Source organism: Podarcis liolepis (assembly GCF_965112155.1).
Source record: "Podarcis liolepis genome assembly, chromosome: 12".
Taxonomy (NCBI): Eukaryota; Metazoa; Chordata; class Lepidosauria; order Squamata; family Lacertidae; genus Podarcis; species Podarcis liolepis.
Genome location: NC_139563.1, coordinates 33,974,432 through 33,996,318, shown reverse-complemented (window position 1 = coordinate 33,996,318; position 21,887 = coordinate 33,974,432). Strand labels below are relative to the sequence as shown.

At 42.5% G+C, this 21,887-nt stretch overlaps 1 protein-coding gene across 2 annotated transcripts; it reads left to right on the top strand.

Annotated features, from left to right (window-relative positions):
* Positions 1-349: 349 nt before the first annotated feature.
* On the top strand, positions 350-5,025 carry POLR1F (RNA polymerase I subunit F). Of its 2 annotated transcripts, none has more exons than XM_083468956.1 (4): positions 350-763; positions 1,887-2,028; positions 2,876-3,084; positions 3,620-5,025. In XM_083468956.1, exons 1-4 carry the CDS (start codon positions 525-527, stop codon positions 3,942-3,944), a joined length of 915 nt encoding a protein of 304 aa, XP_083325082.1. In that variant the 5' UTR covers positions 350-524; the 3' UTR covers positions 3,945-5,025. The 2 variants fall into 2 exon arrangements, with proteins under 2 accessions (XP_083325082.1, XP_083325081.1); XM_083468955.1 differs by having other exon boundaries at positions 479-763; positions 3,617-4,166.
* The last annotated feature ends 16,862 nt before the right edge of the window (positions 5,026-21,887 follow it).

Genomic DNA, 21,887 nt, shown 5'->3' with positions numbered 1-21,887 from the left:
AAAAAAAATAGTCATAAAAACAAAGCACAATTTCAGGGCAGCCAATGCAGCTCCTAACAAATATCAAAAGAAAAAAACAGTATCAGAGAGATCACGGTCGCGCATTCAGAAAATCCAGTAAGTGAATTATGTAAACTCAAATAACAGGCGCACGTGATGCCAAAAAGCAAAGCAAAACGACCTTAGCGGCTCACGGTGAAACATAAACAACTGGGGAGCTAGGATTGGCTAATAGTTAGCATGTGGGAGGAGTTTCCAGCTAGGCTGATGACGTTATAAACTGACGGGCTTAGCCGGCGAATCAACCATTCTCCAAGCTCTTGCCTTAAAAAAAAAGAAAGCTCATTCCAAAAGACCCGGATGAGAGAGGCCACACCTGAGATGGCTGCCAAACTAGCACCGGAAACAGAAGAGGAGTCATTTCCTCCCCGCCGTCTCTTCCTCTCGGCCCGCCATTCGAGGCGAGTCGCGAAGACGTCATCGCTGAGCGACAGCGAGGAGAAGACGTTGCCTCGTGTAGCGCCATGGAGGAGGCTGAAGAGAAGCCTCCGGCCGCCGTCGCGGCTCCCCCGGCGCCCGCCCTGCCGCCCTGCGTGGAGCTGCCTTCCTTCGAGGCGGCCCGGGCGCTGACTGAGAGCCGCTACTCGTGCCTGGTGGTGACTCCGCAGCGGAGGCACGTCGCCCTGCCGCCGCGCTTCCTGCACCGCAAGAGGACGGGGATCCGCGCGCAGCTGGACGCCGAGCTGCGCCGCTTCTCGGAGAGGTAGCGAGAGGCTGCGGAGCTCCGGGGGGGGGGGAGGCCGGAGGGACGCCCTGCGCAGCCTCCGCCGCTTCTTCACACGGCGCGTTGTCGGGGCTTGAAAGAGGATGGAGGAAGCAAACTCCCGGAGGATAAAATAAAAAAATTCCTTCCAGTAGCACCTTAAAGACCAACTAAGTATCCCGGAGGATAAAGGCTGTGTTCTGCGGATCGAAAGCGGGGAGAGCACCGTGGCAGCCAAGAACATTAAGCAAAGCTTGCGCTGGATCAGGCCAGTGGCCCCTCTAGTCCCGCATCCTACCAGTTGCATGTGGGAAACCTGCACAAGGGCTTATTTTTCTCCAGGGGCAGATCTACTACGAAACTAATACTGTAAAGCTTAAGCTTCAGGGCCACTGATCCCAGGGGGGCTCCAGAAGTGATTCAGTCCACATTGGGTTGGTGTTTTTTTTTTTAAGGGTCTAGTAGACACAACTTGAGTCTGGCAGCTCAAACTGATTAAATTTTTGTTGTATACCAGTTATAAGGAAGAATACAATCGAAGGGGCCCTCAAAACAGTTCAGGGTTTTTTGGGTGGGTAAAATGTAGGACCTGCATTTTGGGCTCCCCCAAACTTGAACTTTTATGAGGGCCTCCTCGATTGCATTCTTCCTTATAATTGGTACAGTGGTACCTTGGGTTACAGACGCTTCAGGTTACAGACTCCACTAACCCAGAAATAGTACCGCGGGTTAATAACTTTGCTTCAGGTCGAGAACAGAAATCACGCAGTGGCAGCGGGAGGCCCCTTTAGCTAAAGTGGTACCTCACGTTAAGAACAGTTTCAGGTTAAGAACAGATCTCCAGAACAAATTAAGTTCTTAACCTGAGGTACCACTGTATAGAAATTTGTATCCTACCTTTCCACTTTTGAAATGGAAGTATATGTGGCAGCTTCCACATAAATTGTATCTCTAGAAGATTTCACTTCTTCCACTTGCTTGTTCAGGGTAATACAAGGAAGATGTACTTGAACAATCTTGGTTGCAGCTGACATTGGATATATTCCAGCCTTAAAACCATTCATAGTTCTTAGTTGCTCTCCTTGATATGTGTCATTACCCAGTGGCTTCTTTTATCTTGCAGCTTTCAAGGTGTTCCTGTGGCTTATGATGATATTAAAATAACAAAGGAAGTGGGAGATATAATTGATGACATTGGAGCTGTCCATCTGGACATTGAAGCAGATTTTGTTGTGTTCCAGCCTAAAGAAGGGAAAAAACTTGTGGTATGTAAATAAATGCTTCTTATTTACCTTTGCTTTTAATGCTTAAAACAGGACCTTTGTATCATCTTTCTGGTACATGGTACAAGTATTCTGTGGGAAATCTAAACACAAAGTACTTCAGTTGACTTGTTACAGTGCTCCAAGGTGTAATTACCTTTTACAGCCTGATTGTATGCTGTATTCTGCATGTTGGTCCCCTGAAATTAATGGTTTTAGATGTGCCTAAATGTAAAACCTGTGGTCTTCTTCTTTTTGTTGTTGTATATGTGTGTGTGAGAGAGTGTGGTGCTCTTTAATTGCTTTCTAATAATAACTACTATTGCAGCAGTGCCAACAACTGCAGGTGCATGGTGTGTGTGTGTTAATTATTTGTAAACAAGATATTAAAATTGCTCTTGAAGCCAACTGAGCAGATACAGGATAAGGTTCTGAAAATCTGAAAGGATATCAGAGTTCCTAAAAATAGCAAGAATATATGTTTCTATTTGTATTTAATTTTCTTAGTGTTTTAGTATACACCAAAATTCCATACCCGCTTTTTTTAGCTGTAATACAAGGAGCTTTTCTTCAAATGTATGCAGTGCTACTAAAGATTGGGCCATATCCTGTGGTGAGCATTAAACCTTAAGTGTTCAAGTCAATCATTATAATGTGCATTGGCAGACTAAGTCTTCTGTGCACACCTGTGACACTGATCTCTGCTTTAAGATAGTGATGATGTCTCTTAATGTCTTATTGTATTGTCCATATCGAACATAGAAGAGACTAGTAAGAGAAACAACTGCTTGATTTGTGAGAAATTAGAGGCTACATAGCATACCTTTTTAATTTGTCTGTCTATTTCCAGGGTACAATCAATAAAATGGCACCTAGTCACATAGGCTGTCTGGTACATGGCTGTTTCAATGCTTCCATCCCCAAACCAGATCACATGTCCACCGATGAATGGAAAGACCTTGGCTTCCAAATAGGCAACAGACTGATATTTAAAGTATTGTGTTTTGATTCAGATGCTGCTGGAGTGTTCTGCATCAAAGGAAAACTCTGTAGAAAGAGGTACAGTAATGTGTCTTTTTGCAAAGTACTTCAGAAGAATGTTTACTTCCAGCATATAAGGGAGCAAAGTCTTCTCAGAGTGATCACATGTCAAATTTAGTTGGATAACAGATTTGGATGAAATATCAGAAGTTGAAAGATGTGAAGATGAGGGTGGGAAATAGTTTCTCTTCCACAAGTCTCTGTGTTGTTGGAGTTTCACCTATATTTAGACTGAAGAGTAATCCCCATCTTGTTAGCAAGGATAATACTGAAAGTGAAGGTTGTAAAGTATACTCAGGTTTTGATGAGCTCCGCTGTATTTGACTGCACTTTAATTTTAGTGAGCCGGTGGGGGGGATTGACCTTTGCATGAAAAGTAAGAAAATGACAGACAGTATGGGAAAGAAAACCAGTCAAATTGAAAATAGAATAGAATACGAAATAGAATAAACAGCTTTAATAATGGTAGCTTCTCTTATTCTCATATATGATATGATATGATATCCTTTGAAAGCTCATCTACTGCCCCTCTTTCACTTTTTTTCCAAAGCAGCATTGGAGAAGAGTTCAAGGAAAAGCACAAGGGAAAACATGAAAAGCCCCATGATGCGCAGAACGGCACAGAGGAGATGGAGATGGACATAGCGACAGCTGGTGTTGAAGAGATGAGAAACAACGACGGGGATAATGGAACATTTGATATGTCAGATCGAGGGAATGGGCAACACAGAGCAGATCTGGGACTGCATGCAAGTGACTCAAGTGGCTACCATAGTGATCACAGCAAATCTAAGAAAAAGAAGAGAAAACTTGGCGAGGAAGAAGGTGGACTCCCTGGATTATTAAATCCCAAAGCTAAAAAGAAGAAAAAGCAATGAGAAATAGTATGGATAATACCAAGTGCCTTAACTTGAACCTAGAACTCTTCCATCAGGTGTAGTTGGAGAAGGAATGCTGTTGTAGATTATCTACATGCACAGGAAAGATGAATAAAATAATATGAAACAATATAAGAAAAGAACTTAGGTTTTTAGTTGCCAAAGACTGTATTTTATGAAATCCATTACCAACAAACAAACTAAAAATCCAGTCCTCCCTCTATTATTACCTATCTTTTCTTCTGCCTGCTGGCACAGACAGGGAGGAATGGGAACTGAAACCCATCAATATCTAGAGGGTTGCTTCTTGAATGCTGCAAGTATGTATGGATTGTGTTTGATCCAGTCAGCACTAAGACCCACAAATACAAAAATATACTTTTAATGCACATAAATACAATGAACAATAATGGAACAGTGGTTCCATTTTCACCATTAAGTCTTTTTCACACTTGTCCCAATTAGTCCTTGGGAAAGGTTTTCTCAACAATTTGGGGAATGTGCTCCAATAATACTTCTGAACCAGGGATTGATAACTTCTCAGTTAAAAGTTTTATTTTGCTGAGATGCTGTTCTCCTGAGATGCAGATTGGATTGCCGGGGGGTGGGGGGAGAGGGAGGGAGAGAGAGAAAAATTGGTCATTTGCCCTGTCTTCCCAGGACAAGTTGGGAATATTGTACTATGTTTAGACTGAAGGCTGTCAGAAAGCACCTTTGCCTTGACATCCCCAGAGCAGTCAGTATTCTTTCAAGTATTGTGAATAATTTTGGGGAGTCATGCTTTATCCTCCTTCTCAAAATAAAAGAACTTAGGGAGAAATTTCTGCTGAACATCCATAACTTATGTTTTAATGGACTAAATCTGGCATTTAGTTACATCTAGAAATTGAAGTCTCTAAAACATGTCTCTTAATTATTTGTGATGAATAACTATTTTTATAAATTTACAAAGGTGATGTAATGCCTGGAGCCTTTTTGGTGTTATTTGTTTTTGTTTACAGCTGGAGACCCGTCATGGTATCTGTTTTTCAGGGAATAAATGCAGTCAAAAAGCAAATAAACAGAATATTCTTTTTAAAAACTCTTGTAGCAGTTGGGATTACAAGCTTAAAATTGGGGCAAATTTTAAATAAATTGTTTTTACAGATAGATGAAACTGACTGACAGCAGTTTTACTCAGCTAATCGAACTGGGGACAAGCTTGTGCTGTCTCTCAAGTTCTCCATTCTTGTGGTCTGTATTGATTTGTTCTACTGCTAATGCAAAGAACCAAGTGGCAGCAACTAGCTGTGCTGATGTCCTCTTAACTACAGACAATTGGGGGAGGGTCCCCCCGGAATCCCTGAAATTGAGTTGGGGTTTGTTGGTACAAGGAGACTTATAGAAGGCCTGTGTGAAACCTGCAAGATGTCTGACCAAAAAGTGGGCCCTTTACATTTATGAATCTGTTATCTTGTGCAATACATTAAAAAAATACTCTTAGCATTTTAAGTATAAAATGGTTTTGTTGGAACAGCCAAGATATTGTGTGCTTGGTGGCCTTAATTTCCTAGGTAGCATGTGTTCAGGGGTGGGAATTCTCCCCAATGGTCACCATGGAATCTCAAGAAGCAGGAATTTGAAGCACCAATAAAAGTAGTGAAATCTTTAGACCTGGTGTGTATGGACAGTACAGTGGTACCTTGGTTTAAGAACAGCTTAGTCTATGAACAATTTGGGTTAAGAATACTGCAAACCCGGAAGTAGGTGTTTTGGTTTGTGAACTTTGCCTTGGAATAAGAACATGTTTCGCTTCCTGTTGAGTGTGTTCTATTTGTAAATTGAGTCCCCCACTGCTATGGGAAAGCATGCCTAGGTTTAAGAACAAACTTCCGGAACGGATTAAGTGCGTAAACCAAGGTACCACTGTATAGCAGAGGTGGGAGAGCTTCAGATATTGGGCTCAAACTCCCATCAGCTCCAATGACCATTTCTCAGTGGGGTTTTCTTTCCCCCTGCTGGATAGCCAGAGATATTCACAGGCCTTGCCCCTGATGTTTTCCAGTTGTTAAATAAGATCTAAAAATAATACAAGAAAGCACAGCAGGCAAAATTCTGGTGACTTACTGCTTTTAATAATGTGAGGGGTCAGAATCGTAGAGTTGGAAGGGACCCTGACAATCATCTGGTCTAGGGACGTCCAACTCCCAAGAGACTGCGATCTGCTCCTGGGGAGGAAATGGCAGTGATATATCCATTGGGGGGGGGCAGGTCAAAGTTGTTGAGCGTTTTTTAAAATGGTGAGTGTGCAGAACGTAAATTGCTCACCAACTATACAACAGACAACAAAGGAACACACTAAATGCGGTCCAGGGAAAGACCAAGGGGGGAGAGACATGATTCTAAACAACGCAAGCGATAAAGATCCTGCGATCGACCATGATCATCCAGGGATCGACCTGTCGATCACGTTCAACCGGTTGGACACCCCTGTTCTAGAGTGTCCAACCCCCTGCGATGCAGGAATATGCAGCTGTCCCTTACGGGGATTGAACCTGCAACCTTGGCATTATCAGCACCATGCTCTAACCAACTGAGCTATCCAGGCCTGCTGGATCCAGATCCAAGGCTCATGTAGCTCAGCATTTTTAAACAGTGGCCAGCCTCATGTAATTTGGAAGCCTACAATGAGGCCATGAAAGCTACAGCTCACCTGTCCGTTTCTGTTCTCCAGATAAGCCTCCGAATCTGGAGTTCCCCATCACAAACTTGCCAGTTTGATTTCATCCTACTCCAGACTAGGGGGACTGTGAAGTCCCAAGCAATCAATCCTTCCTTTCACAAGCTATTCATGCCCCCATTTCCTCTCTCTGGAATGACTGGTTGACTGCACTGTGTGTGATAGAAAACTTTTAAATCAGTGAAATAGGCCATACCTAAAAGGCAGTGAATTTTATATGCCAGGGGTCTGGTTAGCTATTGCCTGTAGATGGAAGACTTGAGTGTAGAAATTCACATCTTTCATTGTGTATGCTTGATGGTCCTTTAGACTTCGCTATCGCATTCTCCCATGCCCCATAACAGTCTCTTGAAACCAAGAGGATTCCAAAGCAGAGTGTGATAGGATATCAATGGATTGTTTTTACTGCTTATGCTGTACTAATAAAAGCAATTAAAAATGCAACAATAAAATTTCCTAAAAACACGACCAAAACGCCACATATCAAAACAGCAGGGGATCTTGAAGTTGCCCAGTTAGTACTTGGACAGCAAACTGAGCAGCCAGCCACTTGTGCCACTCAGACAGTCTTCTGCACTACAATGCATTACACTTCTATTTAAGTTAAAGTTATCCTTTCTAAATTGGCATTTATATATACAAATTTTATGCACATTGTAACTTCCTTTGATATTTTTAGCTACCCTAGGTTTGCAGTTCAAAGACGGTGGGATGCCACTGAAATGTCCAAAATGTTAAGGCCCATCTAAGCTGTTTGCATTCTGGTTATGTCACACCTTCTGTGAATGCAGATAAAAATGAACTTTGTATTTGGGATAGCTAACTTAGGCTGCTGGTTTTATTTCTTTGCCATCTCGCTGAATGATTATGAGAGGCTAGAAAGATGTGGGGATTGCTCCAGAGATTTGCCCACCTGACTCTTAACCTGTAGGAGTCACTTGAAAAAATGATTATACAAAAACTGTTGTGAAGCTGTCCCACCTTGAGCTTATTCTGAGCGATCCTATCTTTAGGAAGAGGTGATCTCATGAGGGTCTTAGACCCTCATTTCTAAAAGCTTTGGTTTTTTGCTTTCCAAAGGTGCTTGTGTGTGAATGGTACTCGATAGTCCTTGACTGGAACCTAAACTATATGGTAGGTGAGGGAGTGGGGTGGGGAAGGTTTGGAAGTGAAGTATAGTTTCCAAAGCATACCAGAAAAGGTGAGCTCAGTAGAGATACATTAAAAGTGATGATGTTGAACTTTGTAAATACTTGGTTCCTAAAACAAATATATCCAGGTTGTGAGGCTTGGCTGCATTAAAAATTGAGCCCCAGTTAAATGCTTTTCCAGTTTGGAATGTAGAAGGAGATCCTGAAAATGAAATCGGTGGTTCAGCATCCTGTTTTCAACCAGGCATCTACAAGAAGCCCACAAACAAGACCTGAGTACAACAGCACTCGCCCCTCGTGCTGTTTCTAGCAACTGGAATCCAATGGCATTTTGCCTCTTGGCAGTGGAGCATGGCTATCACAACTAGTAAACACTAATAGCCTTACTTATAGCTTTAGAATTTGTCTAAGTCCCTCTCAAAACCAAGCTGGTGGCCATCGCAGACTGTTGCCCTCCAACTCGTGAAGGTGAAGGGGATAGAAAGGCAGAACTAGTGTACTCTTCTCTATCCAGAGGCATACACCCAAACAGGCATCTTTTTGGGGGGTGGTACTGGTGGTGGTGGGATGCGGGTGGCACTGTGGGCCTAGGACTTGCTGATCAGAAGGTCGGCAGTTCAAATCCCCGTGACAGGGTGAGCTCCCGTTGCTTGGTCCCTGCTCCTGCCAACCTAGCAGTTCGAAAGCACATCAAAGTGCAAGTAGATAAATAGGTACCGCTCTGGCGGGAAGGTAAACGGTGTTTCCATGCGCTGCTCTGGTTCTCCAGAAGCGGCTTAGTCATGCTGGCCACATGACCCAGAAGCTGTACGCCGGCTCCCTTGGCCAATAAAGCGAGATGAGCACCTCAACCCCAGAGTCGGTCGCGACTGGACCTAATGATCAGGGGTCCCTTTACCTTTACCTACTTGTGGTGGTAAGTAACTACCCTTTTGGGGAACTGCTTTTGATTGTTTCTTGCCAATTGTTTGGTATGGTCTAGAACACATCCTTGTTCCTGGATTATTGAGCTTCTGTGTGGCAATCTGCTATGGCTGGTGTTGGGAACTACAGTTCCCAGGGTGCTATGCAGCAAAGGGTTTTTGTCCAGTGCCATCACTGCATATGCCAACATTATGAGCCATAAGAAAGCTCTGAAACAGATTTCCCTCCTTGAAAGTTCACAGAGAAAGTTCATAATTACTATGCTGGTTCTGAATCGAGTGAAAATAAATTCACCCATCACCATTTTTAAAATCAATTTGAAGCCATGTCTATTATGTGACCGAAGGATAAAATATGGCAACATTTGTGTTCATGTTGCCAGTATTGTGCTTATGAATCATTTTAATAAAGATTTATAATGTGTTAAAAAGGCAACTTCAGAGTTTCCTAGTGACTTCAGACACTGCTTTCCATATGCCTAAAAATGCCTCATTCGCTGTCATGATTTGTGACTTATATTAAAACATTTAGCATGTATTATAGACATTTCCCTGCCAAAAGGACACAGTTAGGTGATGTCTAGAAGGAACCTGAGGCTTAGCCTATTGCATTTTCATTGTGGATTTAAAGGATAAGAATATAATGGAATTCCTTGCAGGTGTTTGAGACCTTTACAGTAAAAACCTACAGAGTCCGTGGAAACACTTGCACGAAGCTTAGCAGTTTGAATCCATTAATTCCATTATGTTTGACTGTGTAACTAGTCATGGTCCATTCTGAAATCATGATTTCTCAGTTCTAAGGTAAGCAGCGTTGGCTAAAGGGTGGCAGCACGCATTTGTTGTTCATGCTGTGCCTCTGTTTTCCAAGTGATGTCATCCAACATGCAGGATCTCCTGCCCCCATACAAACCTGCTTGGATCTTCACTGCTGCAGGTTCTCTTGCCTAATGAGGTGAGGCCAGTGGTTACTGCAAGTGGCCTTCTCAGTGGTGGCACCCCATTTATGGAATGTCCTCAGAGAGGGTCACCCAAATGCATATGGGAGGAACTTTTGGGCACCAGACAAAAACCTTTGTGTTCTTCAGGGCCTTAAAATTAGAACGATTATGTCTTCGCCCTTACTGTTCCCTCCTACTCCCCCCCCCAAAAATGACTTCCCCAGAATGACAAAAGTTGCTTCATATTATATCACACCAACCTTTATCCTAGTGCAGCTATTGTTTTAATTGTATTTATGCTCTATTGATTTTAACTTGTGAACTGCTCAGTGGACATGGCTAACTTGGGCAGTATATAAATAGTTGTTGTCGTTTAGTCGTGTCCGACTCTTCGTGACCCCATGGACCAGAGCACACCAAACACTCCTGTCCTCCACAGTTTCCCGCAGTTTGGTCAAACTCATGCTGGTAGCTTCGAGAACACTATCCAACCATCTTGTCCTCTGTCGTCCCCTTCTCCTTGTGCCCTCCATCTTTCCCAACATCAGGGTCTTTTCCTGGGAGTCTTCTCTTCTCATGAGGTTGCCAAAGTATTGGAGCCTCAGCTTCAGGATCTGTCCTTCCAAGTGAGCACTCAGGGCTGATTTCCTTAAGAATGGATAGGTTTGATAGTATATAAATAGCCAAACCTAAATAAATGAGGATTTTCCCCCCAATAAGCTTGTGCCACAATCCCAAACAGAATTATGGAATTATGATTGAGATCCAAATGCATCACACTCCAAGTAGGTCCACTGAAATCAATGAACTTAAGCACAGTTGGGTTTCTCAGTTTGCTTATTTTGAACAGCAAACGCCAGGTATGGGGGGGTGGAAGACAGTGGGTTTATGAAATTTGGGGCTTTCAAAAGCTTATCGCAATGCACTGCCATTCAAATAAAAAAGTCTCACATGCCTAAAAGACCTTTTTGAACTGCAGCTTTTATACATATATAAAACACACACACATATCACATGAAACACATGTTACACTTCTGATTCTAAACCATTTGAACACTGCAGGATAAAACTAGCTCTTAATGGAGAAGATAGCCAAGAGATGTTAGCATGCTGCAGGAAATGAGTAAAACACGATCAAAGACGTAAAAAGAAAAAAGTAGTTAAATGGATAAAAAAAAAAGACTAAAAGCCGCAGAAGGTAATCTGAGATCTATGGGAATGATAGTTTTCCAAATGGAAGTGATGTCTCTTCCATTGCTTAAATCGTTTAGGCCCTTAAAAAAAAAGCTGTTAAAGGTACAGCCCACAGCTCTTGAAGTCAGTGGCAAAGTTCCCATTGATATTAATAAACTTCAAAACTGCATCCCAAGTAACCCTTTGCTACTCAGCAGAACTCTTGCATTACTGTGGAGAACACAAGAGTATATGTGCCTTTTCTAGACCCAGTCAAAATGCAGGCATCTTAGTTAAGAGCTGTAAAAGAGAAAATCCATTGCTTATTTTTAAAATTATGCTTGCTTCTTAAAACTGAGGCTCATAAGTTTTCATTGAATCATAAAATTGTAGAGTTGGAAGGGACCCCAAGGGTCATCTAGCTCAACATCCTGCAATGCAGGAATCTCAGCTAAAGCATCCATGACAGATGGCCATCTAACCTCTGCTTAAAGACCCATGCCAGAGCTCCTGGAAATGCTATTTACCTTTCCGCCGCAGCAGTACCTATTTATCTACTTGCACTGGTATGCTTTCAAACTGCAAGGTTGGCAGTTGTGGTCAACCACTGAGCCTCTTGGGCTTGCCGATCATTAGATTGGCAGTTTGAATCTGCACGATGGGGTGAGCTCCCGTTGCTCCCATCCCAGCTTCTGCCTCAGAAAGTAAAAGGTCTTGAACTACCCTGATTGGAGATGACAAGATGGAAGCTGGTATCTTCTGTATGTGAAGCATTTACTTCCATGTGGCTTGGTTAAATTTCTCTGGCTTTCTATTATTTGTTTAAACAAAACAAAATAAATAAAATAAAACATAAAAAAATTCCTTCCAGTAGCACCTTAGAGACCAAGTTGGTTAGTTATTGGTATGAGCTTTCGTGTGCATGCTTAAATTGGAAATGTGATGGAGATATCAATCTATCCTCTATACATTTTTATCAGAAGATGTTTCCACAGGAAGAAAAGCTACCCCGGTCTCTAATCTAGTGTTTTTAAATAACGTAACACTTGTGACTTCTGTTGATGAAGCTTTCTAAAACACTGCTTTGTTTTTGCAAAATGCCACATGGCGGAGTATTGCTTTACATATAGATCGGCCATGCCATGCTAAAAGTAATCAAAAGGTTTCGGACACAAACTTTGGGGAATTTCTCCATTGAAATAAACAGGCTATGTGTGTGCATGCATGGGAGAAAAATTACTAGAGGATTTCACAAGCATTCCCATGTATTAATAAAATTTCCAGAGCAAGCAATTGCAATAGAAAGATACTATCTAGTTGTGGCCAGATAGGGGCACCCTAAATATTATACCTTATTCTTTGCATTATACCTTAGAACTCTAACAGTTGAAAGCACTGCTTATTAATAAGCGTTTTATTTATCCGATCAAATCAATTTTCTTCTATTTACTCATATGTATGACATTTTCACCATCCCTTAAATTTCATTTAATTGCAGCACAATGTTACGCCTGCCAACTCAGAATAAGTCTGAATTCAATGGGGGTCTTACTCCCAAGTAGGTGCATATAAAAGCCTTTCCCAAAATGGTGCCCCAGCCAGCATGGTCAATGGTCAATGATGACGTGAATGTCCAAAACATGTGAAAGGCGCCAAGTTGAGGTAGACAGGTATGTAGTATTGCTGTTTTACAGTAGTTACTGGAACCTTCCTGAAGAGCAGTGAAATTTTTCTAGGAAAAAGAGGTACTGGAACTCACCACAAACACCTCCCTCTTTCTCTTAAAATGGCAAGAGATGTATTTGGGGGGCCAAAAGTGCCTTGGCCCATAGGAGCCAGCGCTGATGGTTAAAGCATTGGCCTTAGTGGCAGGAGGGAGTCAATTTGGGATCTGTTTTCAGCAACAAAATGTATTCAGCCAGCCCTGACCCTTCCTCCTCTCTCCACCATATGTACATCAACCCATTGACTTGCATTCCATCTTCTGGTGGATTTTTAATTGCAATCCGCTTAGGCATCCAATCTTGGCTGGAAGCAAGTTTCTAAATACAAATAAATAAATAAAAATGCAGGATGCATATGTAGACTGCCCTGTAAATCCATCAGTCAGCAGTTTATGAGTTTGGGCTGGAAGAACGGCAGAAGAGGAAGGGGTGGTGTGTGTGTGTGTGTGTGTTGCATAGACCTAATGTATTGTCCGAAGAGTGCCAACCCAAATAGGAACAAACTTTGATCCCTTTCGAAAAGCTCGTGTTTTCAGCAATGCTCAGAGCAACCCAGTCCCCTTCTTTGCAGTGCTCGGGATCTGAAGCATCTTTTAACTTTGGCTGCCTGCATTTCAGCACACTGATTTGACAGCTTGGCTTTGATCAAATGCTCTTTTCTGCTCTGGTTCTTCTCATGACCTTTTGAAAATGATAGGCTCTTCCTCTTCTCCTCCCCCCCCCCCTTGGCACATCTTTTAGAATCCCCCTATGGGAAATCAATCATCGTGTCTAGCATATTTTAAAATGATGCCTAGCTTTTTTTTCCAAGTGTGCCTTCTGTCTGTCTGTCTCTCTTGCTCAGATTTATAATTTTGCATGCCACTCTGCTCTCCGCGCCTCCCCAGCATGCCTGCTCTTTCTTAGGAACGACCAAGGGTGAATTATTCTGTGTTAAATTAATTCACACTTTCACGATGCCGCCTGATGCCTTTTTCCTTGGAAGTAAGATCCGCTGCATTCATCGATGCTTCCTCCCTAGGATAGAAGCCTCAGTAGCCTTTCCTTTAGTTGTATGGGGTTAGAGTTTGCAAATTCCCTTGATACATTCCGTTAAAAAGTTCCATATGATTCCTTTAGCTTAACACATTTTTTAAAGTATTCCTGCCTCCTTCGCTTGACTTTTACAAGTTTCGAGATTGATGGCAGCTAGTCTTGATTAATGACTTCCCCAAACATTTAAGCAAACATTAAGATGGTTTTTTTAAAAAAAAAAATCGGTTGCAACCATTCCTCTGAAGACCATATATATAATTAATTCAAGGTTCTCTCCCCACCCCCACATGCCAAATGCCACCTAACAAAGCAAGGCTTGGAGACATTTGAACCATCTGGGATCTGATGCTGGAGATCGCTGCCTACTTGCAGACCCCCCCCCCTCAATTAATTAGTCCTATTTTTATCCTTCTTTCTGTGGGTGTATAAGCTGTTGAAGTGGTTAAACTTTCCTAAAGTAAATAAAAAATGGCTAGACTTTCAGCAGGTGAGAACAAACACTTGTAAAAGATTTGTACATTCAGATATAAAAAGATCTAAAAAGATCCTCATATGGAACTGGGATGTTAAGCGTTGCCTTTTGGAACCATCTTGTAGCGTGATAATTATCATAAATTTATCCCACCTTTTATCTAAGGAACATAGAATGACATTCATTGGAATCATTACAATACAATTAGGGATGAACAGTCATGAGTGGTTGTTGTTGGGGTTTTTTTTTTGCATAAAAACCCCAAAATTTATTTTATTTGTATGCACTTCCCTTAAACTTCACATTCTGTATGCATTCTTCCCCTAAAATATGCATTTGCATACACATCTTTATGTGCATTTTTTGAACTGTATTCCAAAATCCAGAGAATGTCAGCCAACTGATAGCTGTGCTCTGATCTACGTATATGCCTGGGACTAGTAAGTCATGTTGGTTTGCCCTAAAATACAGACCATGTGAATTTTTCCTCCATCACTAAATATGTTACATTTAGGCTGGATCTAGACACATCAAAGAAGAGTTTCAGTTAAACGTGTTGTAAACTTCCTAAAGGGAAATCACCTTGAGGAAAAACGAGACTCCACAGCGCCATCTGGTGTCACAGTGTTATAACGCATATAAAACGGTTTTTCATTACTAATGTAGCTGAGTCCTTCTATAGTAGAACCTTGGTTGTTGAATGCTTCAGAAGCTGAACAATTCGGAACCCAAATGCCGACAACCCAGAAGTGAATGCCTCCATTTTTGAATGATTTTCGGAGGTCAAGTGGCTTCCGAGGCGCGTTTCTCCATTTTTTCAATGGATTTTGCTTACCGGCAATTGTGCTTCGGTTGTCAAACGTCTTTGGTTGTCAAATGGTCTCCCAGAATGGATTACGCTCAACAACCGAGGTTCCACTGTACTCTGCACTTCAGTGCAGATTGACTCCCAAAGTGGTTTGTAATTGCAATCCATAGAATGGTGCCTTGTGAGGGACAGGGCCAGGTGTGTGGAGGTGGGGTGACAGTCTCTTCCAGGCCCTGATGACGCAATCCAATTTCTATGCTCTTCCTTCCAGAGAAGTTACAAAAAGCAGGCCTAGCGTCAGGAAACACCATCCTTGGGTAGATGCCAGGAGTCCTTGACACTCCAGGAAGACCACTGATGATACCTGCTACAATCACTGCTGGGTGCCACTACTTAAATTTCCCACAGTCCCCCTGATCTGACACCTAAGACTGATTTAGATGGCTGCTGCCACCTCCCAGGCCCCCAAAGATAGAAGGGAGCCCATGAGAGGTCATTTTGCTGAAGGCTCCTCAGAGCCGGAGCCAGCCTTAAAGCTCCACCAAACAATATTATTTTATAATTGTAAATATGTTAAAATGATAGCCATGAACAACAGAAATGGGACTACGGAAGTGTAACAGGACGTCGGTATTTCCTATTCAGCTGCTCAACTTCTCTCCACGCCCCCAATGTGTTTTCTTGATTTTCAAAGCTTTATAGAAGTCATTACCACATGAAGAACAAAAATATGTTTTTTTTAAAGAGGTAAACAAAATACACTTCATAGTCCACCCCACCTTTCAACTGCTCGGTTGTCAATGTACCGTATTTTTCGCTCTATAACACGCACCAGACCACAACTCGCACGTAGTTTTTAGAGGAGGAAAACAAGAAAAAAAATATTCTAGACGAAATAGTGGATATATGATTTTTGTGGTTCATGCTGTGGCCACAGACATGTGATCTGATCGTGAGTTTGGAGTAGCCCAATGCAAAAATCCTGAGGATCCATGTGGATCCATGCTTTGTAACCACGGAGGAGGGAAGGAAGGGGAACCATGGATCCTCTGCTCACGACTGCAGCAGATCCCCCCCGCCACCCGCAGGCATTCGCTCCATAACACGCATAGACATTTCCCCTTACTTTCTAGGAGGAAAAAAGTGAGTGTTATGGTGCAAAAAATACGGTATATGGGATACGTATTCAACAACGCTAAACAGGCACAGTTGCTGCATCGCTTCCCCTGCCACTATTTTCAGGGCTCAGACATTAGATTTGTAGGAGGGGGGCAATGGGCCAAATGGAGATTTACATGCATCTCATATTGTGATTTGTCACTTTTGATTTCACCCATTTTGTAACCCAGGCTGGATCTATACACATTAAAAAAATATTGCTACAGAAAAACACATCAGAAAAGCTTTTAATGGTGATGAATCATAGCTTTACAGTGCTATCTGGTGTCGTATGTTTATACCACAATTCTAACAATATAGTTGACCAGTGTAGCTAAGTCCCCGGTCTCCTTGCTCACCACCTAGAGATCTAGTTGCTGCACCCTCAGAGGTGGCCCAAGACATTTTGCTGCATGAGTTGGACCATCAGAATCATGGTCAGAGTCCCATGAAGCTGGTCAGATTATTTTGGCACCCGAGGCAGGAAATCCTGCATGCACCTTTTGCTGGCAGTAAAAATACAATGAAATAAATAATTTGTTGCTTGTTCATGATACTCAAAATTAGGTTCCTGGTGGGCAGCTACCTCACTCTGCCTAACAGAGTGTACAATGCACTTGTTGAGTTTCATACGCCTTAGCTGGAAATTGACCCCAATGGACATGTATTGTTCTAGATCACAACAATAGTGGCCTGGTTTGCATGCCACCCTAAAGCAAACCATGGTTTAGCAAAATTGCATAGACTCCTGGAGAGGAGATCACGGACACTCTGCTCTTCCTTGGCTATTTTGCTGCTATGCCATGCTGAGCCACGGTTTGGCTTAGCACACCATCTAAACCTGGGCTTGGAGTTTGGCTGTCTCCAGAAAAGAAAAGAAAAACAACCACCATGAGCTGTAACCAAGGTTTGTGCTATGGTTTATGGCTTGTGGTTTGTCTGGGAGAGTTAAACCAGGAGCCAAATCATGGTTCAGTAGAAAGAGGAGGGAAGAGCAAAGGAGCTCTGACCTTTTCTCTGGGAAGCCTGCCTGTTAGTGAATTCTTGTTAAGTCATGGTTTGACTTAATGTGATCTGTGAAGCAGGCCAGTGTCTGGAAACCTTAATCAATTTTTTTGAAGCACATAGTGGTAAGGAACCTTTAGATTCCCCCCCCCCTACATTGCTTTCATGTCCATTTGAAGTTTTCCTGCTGTGGATCAAAAGGGGGGGGGGGCTTTTAATGAGATCTCCTTAATAGGGAAGCAAATTCACAAAGCATCTAACCAAATAGTTATGAAATGGAATATTGCTGAGACTTCCTGAGCAAGAGGGCGGGGGGACGGGACATGGGACACCAAGCCTCCCCCACCCCCAACCTCTGTATTGTAAATCTTTAGAAACTGGAACCAGTAATAAATGTGAAAGAATTCTATATCAATGGAATTTGGGGCTTTTGAGAATGATAAACTGTAGAAAACAACATGAAACAGCATCAAACGTGGGCAATATTTATTTGACATGATCCTGGCTCTTTCTGCTGATCACTGGATGCATCTCATTTAATTTGTTGGGGTCTGAAAGAGGCAGAAGAGACCTCTCAGTGCTGCACTTCGTAAAACTGCAGCCAGAAACTGATAAATCTCTGTTTATTTGTCTCAAAAAATGTGCCCTGGTTTTTTTTAAACACAGACATCTTGCATTTGTGCTGATGGCAACAACATCCCTCTCCCCACTCCTTCCAGATCACAAACTTTTTGAGACACGTTGCCAAGAATTCTTTAACACAACCTTCCCCAACCTGGTACTAACCAGATGTTTTGCACCGCAACTTCCATCCACCCATAGCTGGCAGGTTGGGGGAAAGGCTGCTTTAAGGTGGCCCCTTTGCCTATGCAGCACCTGAAAGCTTGCAGCTAGCTTAGCTCGAAGTCTGCCTTGGCGATTTCAGTACAGCACTTGCTCTGGTAGCTAAGAATTGACCTTGAAGAATGATTGATACTGTGTGGGGGCTGATGACATAAATCTGCTAAAGTGTGCCTGATGTACAGCTTCCCAGGCCTGGAAGCTGGAGCCACGTTGCTGTTTGAACACAGTGACACTGAACAGACTGTAGCAAATAAAAAAGAAAAAGAAAAAAACCAATCTGACAAGTCCTTTAAAAAAACCAACCCTCTCTATGCAGAGGATATGAAGGTTTATTGCCTTGTAACCAGCAAACCACTCAAGTAATAGTAAACAAGAATTATGATTAAGTGATTTTTTTTTAAGGGTTTAAAATGTCTTAAAAGTGTTTTCTACAGAAATAGTTGTTGGGAAGTTTAATCACGGGGATAACCAGTGTTATACATGCTCAAGAGTAGACTCGCCCAGTGAAATAAATGTACATTAATTTTCTTGGGTCTACTCTAAGTAGGATGGATGTCACTATAACAGAGGAATCATGTTAAGTGATCCTACAGCTGTGATCTTATAAGTAACCCCATCAAGGTGGTTTATTCCTGGGGAAACAGGTATAAGACTGCAACCTTAAGGTTACTTGGGAGTAAATCTCATTGAACTGAATGAGACTTACATGTGTGAACATGAATAGGACTACTATGCAAGTCTGCACTTTTGTGCTCTCCAAGATAGCTATTTCCTAGTAAATATGAATGTAGTCAGGATCTATGCAACTAAGCACCAGTTCACATGACCAAACGGAAGTGTTTTGACTACAGTTTGAAGGCACCATCTTGAAATGGTCTGTGATTGCTTCTTTTCCAGTTATTCTATATGTGGTGGATGTGGATGGAAGTGCCAGCTAGTTGTGCTATGAAGCAATCTGTGCTCTATCCATATTCCCAACATGCCCTCATGGTTGTGTGAACTGATGCAAAGCCTAACCTAAACCTGTACTCAACACTTTGCCCTTCTGCAATATAGATCAGACCCCCGTGGCCATGATGTAGCCACAACATTGGTGTAAACCAACTCCCCCATTGTGAAGGCATTTAGATCTCAATCTTTAAGTCCTGTTAACTAAGGTTATGTGACATGCCTTCTTCATAGTTCAGTTAGTCAGTTGATTTATACGCCACATTTTCCACAGATTTGTGCTCAAATCTTAGCATATAGTGGTACATTGCAATACTGTGTTCATGAAGTGAAGATCTTCACTGAAACCTCAGTGTGGCCAAAGTATGACCCTGCAAACTTGCTGACTGCCAGAGAGGAGTTTACACCCACTTTGCTTCTCCTTGGTTTTTTTTTTAGGTAAATGCAGGATGCCAGCTAAGCCAAGGTTTGGCTTGGGATGTCATCCAGACCTGGGATTGTGGTTTAAAACCATCTTCATTAACGACAACCTGTTGGGCAAACCTTGGCTGAAGATTGTGGTTGATGTTAGAATTCCTGCTCCATGATTGCAGTCATGGGATTGTTGTTTTTCACATGATGGTAGATGTTTTGACTCCACAGAGTGGGAAGTGACGGAGACAGCATAGATTTAATTGTACTGCTTGCTGACCCAACTTTTTAGCCCCGCCAGTCACAGAAATTGTCCTCAGATGTTTTTTTAACACACACACACACACACACACACACACACACACACTTTGCTATAATACACACACACACACACACACACACACACACACACTCCTTCTTTTTGCTCTGCCTTCTACATTTGCACCAATGGGCACATTATGTATTTGTTATAATTATTATAATTTGTATTTCACCCTTCATCTGTAGATCCCAGGGCAGTTCACAGCACAAAAATGCGAGATAAAAACCCAGGAAATACCTAATAAGAACAAGAATAAACCAATAACACACATACCCTAAGACATTTAAAAGGCTATTGGATGTTAATCAGACAAAGACCTGGTTGAAGAAAAACGTTTTTGCCTGGTGCCTAAAGGTGTATAATGAAGGCACCAGCTTAATCACCCTGGGGGGGAGCATTACACAAATAGGGAGCCACTACAGAAAAAGCTAATTCTTGTATACTATAGCAAAACATCCCATGGTTGTAATTTTGGTTCATAATATAAGAACATTCCAAAAGAAGAGCCCCATTGGATCAGATTAAAGCCCCATCTTGCGCAGGATTCAGTTCCTACCATGGACAACCAGGTGTCTATGGGAAGCCCAAAGCAGGATACCATTACTGCTCTCCTGTTTATACCCTGCTTCATCTGGTATTCTGAGGCTTACTGCCTCTGGTTCTGAATACATAGACATAAGGACTAGTAACCCTTGATAACCTTATCCTCCTTGAATATGTCTAGCCCCCTCTAAAGCCATCCATCTTGATAGCATTGCTACTTCTTGGGGGAGCAAATTCCATTGTTCAACTGTGTGCTGTGGGAAGAAGTGCTTTCTTTTGTCTCTTCTAAGCATGGATCTACATACAGGAAAAAAACCAGCGCTATAAATAAGTCAGAAATTAAATTGTTATAACAAAAAAAAAAAAACCACTATAGAAAATTGCTTAGAATTTCTTTGCTCTCTGGCGCCATGTGGTGTTGCATGTTTATAATGCATTCAAAATGGAGTTGCTTGCCTAATGAGTCCCTAATCTACCTACAGTAATCAGCTTAATTGGAGTACCCTGGGTTCTAGTATTATGCAGCAGAGAATAATGTTTCCCTGTCTATGCTTTCTGCACTGTGCACAATTTTACAAACCCCTGTCATTTATGTCTACACTGGTTTCTTGCCTCTATTCCAGGCCAAAAAGTCCTCAGACTTTGCAACATTTCCTCATACTTGCAGCAATCCCAAGGAAGAACTGCTGTTTGTCTTTTATAGATGGGGAAAGGTGGGTGAGAAGTAATCTCCCACCCAAGGCATCTAACCAACCCAGGGTCAACCCTTTGTTCAGTGAGCCACGGTGGTCTCCCATGTCTATAGTCTTTAGCCATACTTCCTCCGCACCTGAAAACTCTCTCTAAACGTGCAAGATTTGTGCCAGAGTCAGCTAATTTACACTCCATTAAATCAGCCAGCCAAGGAGAATCTTTGAAAATACTTCATATTTCAGAGCATATTTTAGGTGTGTGTTTCTGCTCATGCTCTTCCATCAAACATTTGAGTAGCATTACCATCTGCAGTTAGTACAATAGCCAGATGTCAGAGAAGGTTTGTGTGTGTGTGCGCGCACACACACACACACACATGTGGGCATGCACATACCTAACATCTTGCAGAAAGCATTTACTTTTGCATGTTCAAGTTGGAGATTTATCCCCCTGTTGTTCAAAAATATTGTTTGTACTGCTGGCTTTCTCAATAGCACCCTGCTTCCAGGGAAAAGAGCTCTGCCATTCGGTCACTTACAGAAGCAAGCAGTTAAAAGGGCTAAGATAAAACGACAGTGGCAACAATTTCCGGACGAGCCCCCAGACAGAATTTTGATCCTAAGAGACACAGATGGAAAGTTCTATCAGCCAGCCACTGCTGCTTTGTATTTTGTGATAGGTGTCAAGCTGGCTACACTGTTGACAAGGAAAGGAAGAGCTAAACTTATTGTTATGTACTGAGCTTGGGTCCTAGAGCAATAGGCAGGTAGGATCCTAGAAGGCTGCATCCAACTGGCCTGCAGGAGCAGCCCAATCAGGCTCCAGGAGGGGAGCAGAATCAACCAATCACATGGGACCAGTGGCGTAGCGTGGGGGGTGCAGGGGGGCCAGCCGCACCGGGTGCAACATCTGGGGGGGGGGACGCGCTCGCACTCGCAGCTCTCTGCCCCTACCTGGCTCACTCACTCTCCACGGGTTAGGGGGCGCAAATTACTTGCCTTGCCCCAGGTGCTGACAACCCACGCTACGCCACTGCATGGGACCCATTCTGTAAATAATGTATATAAAGCCAGA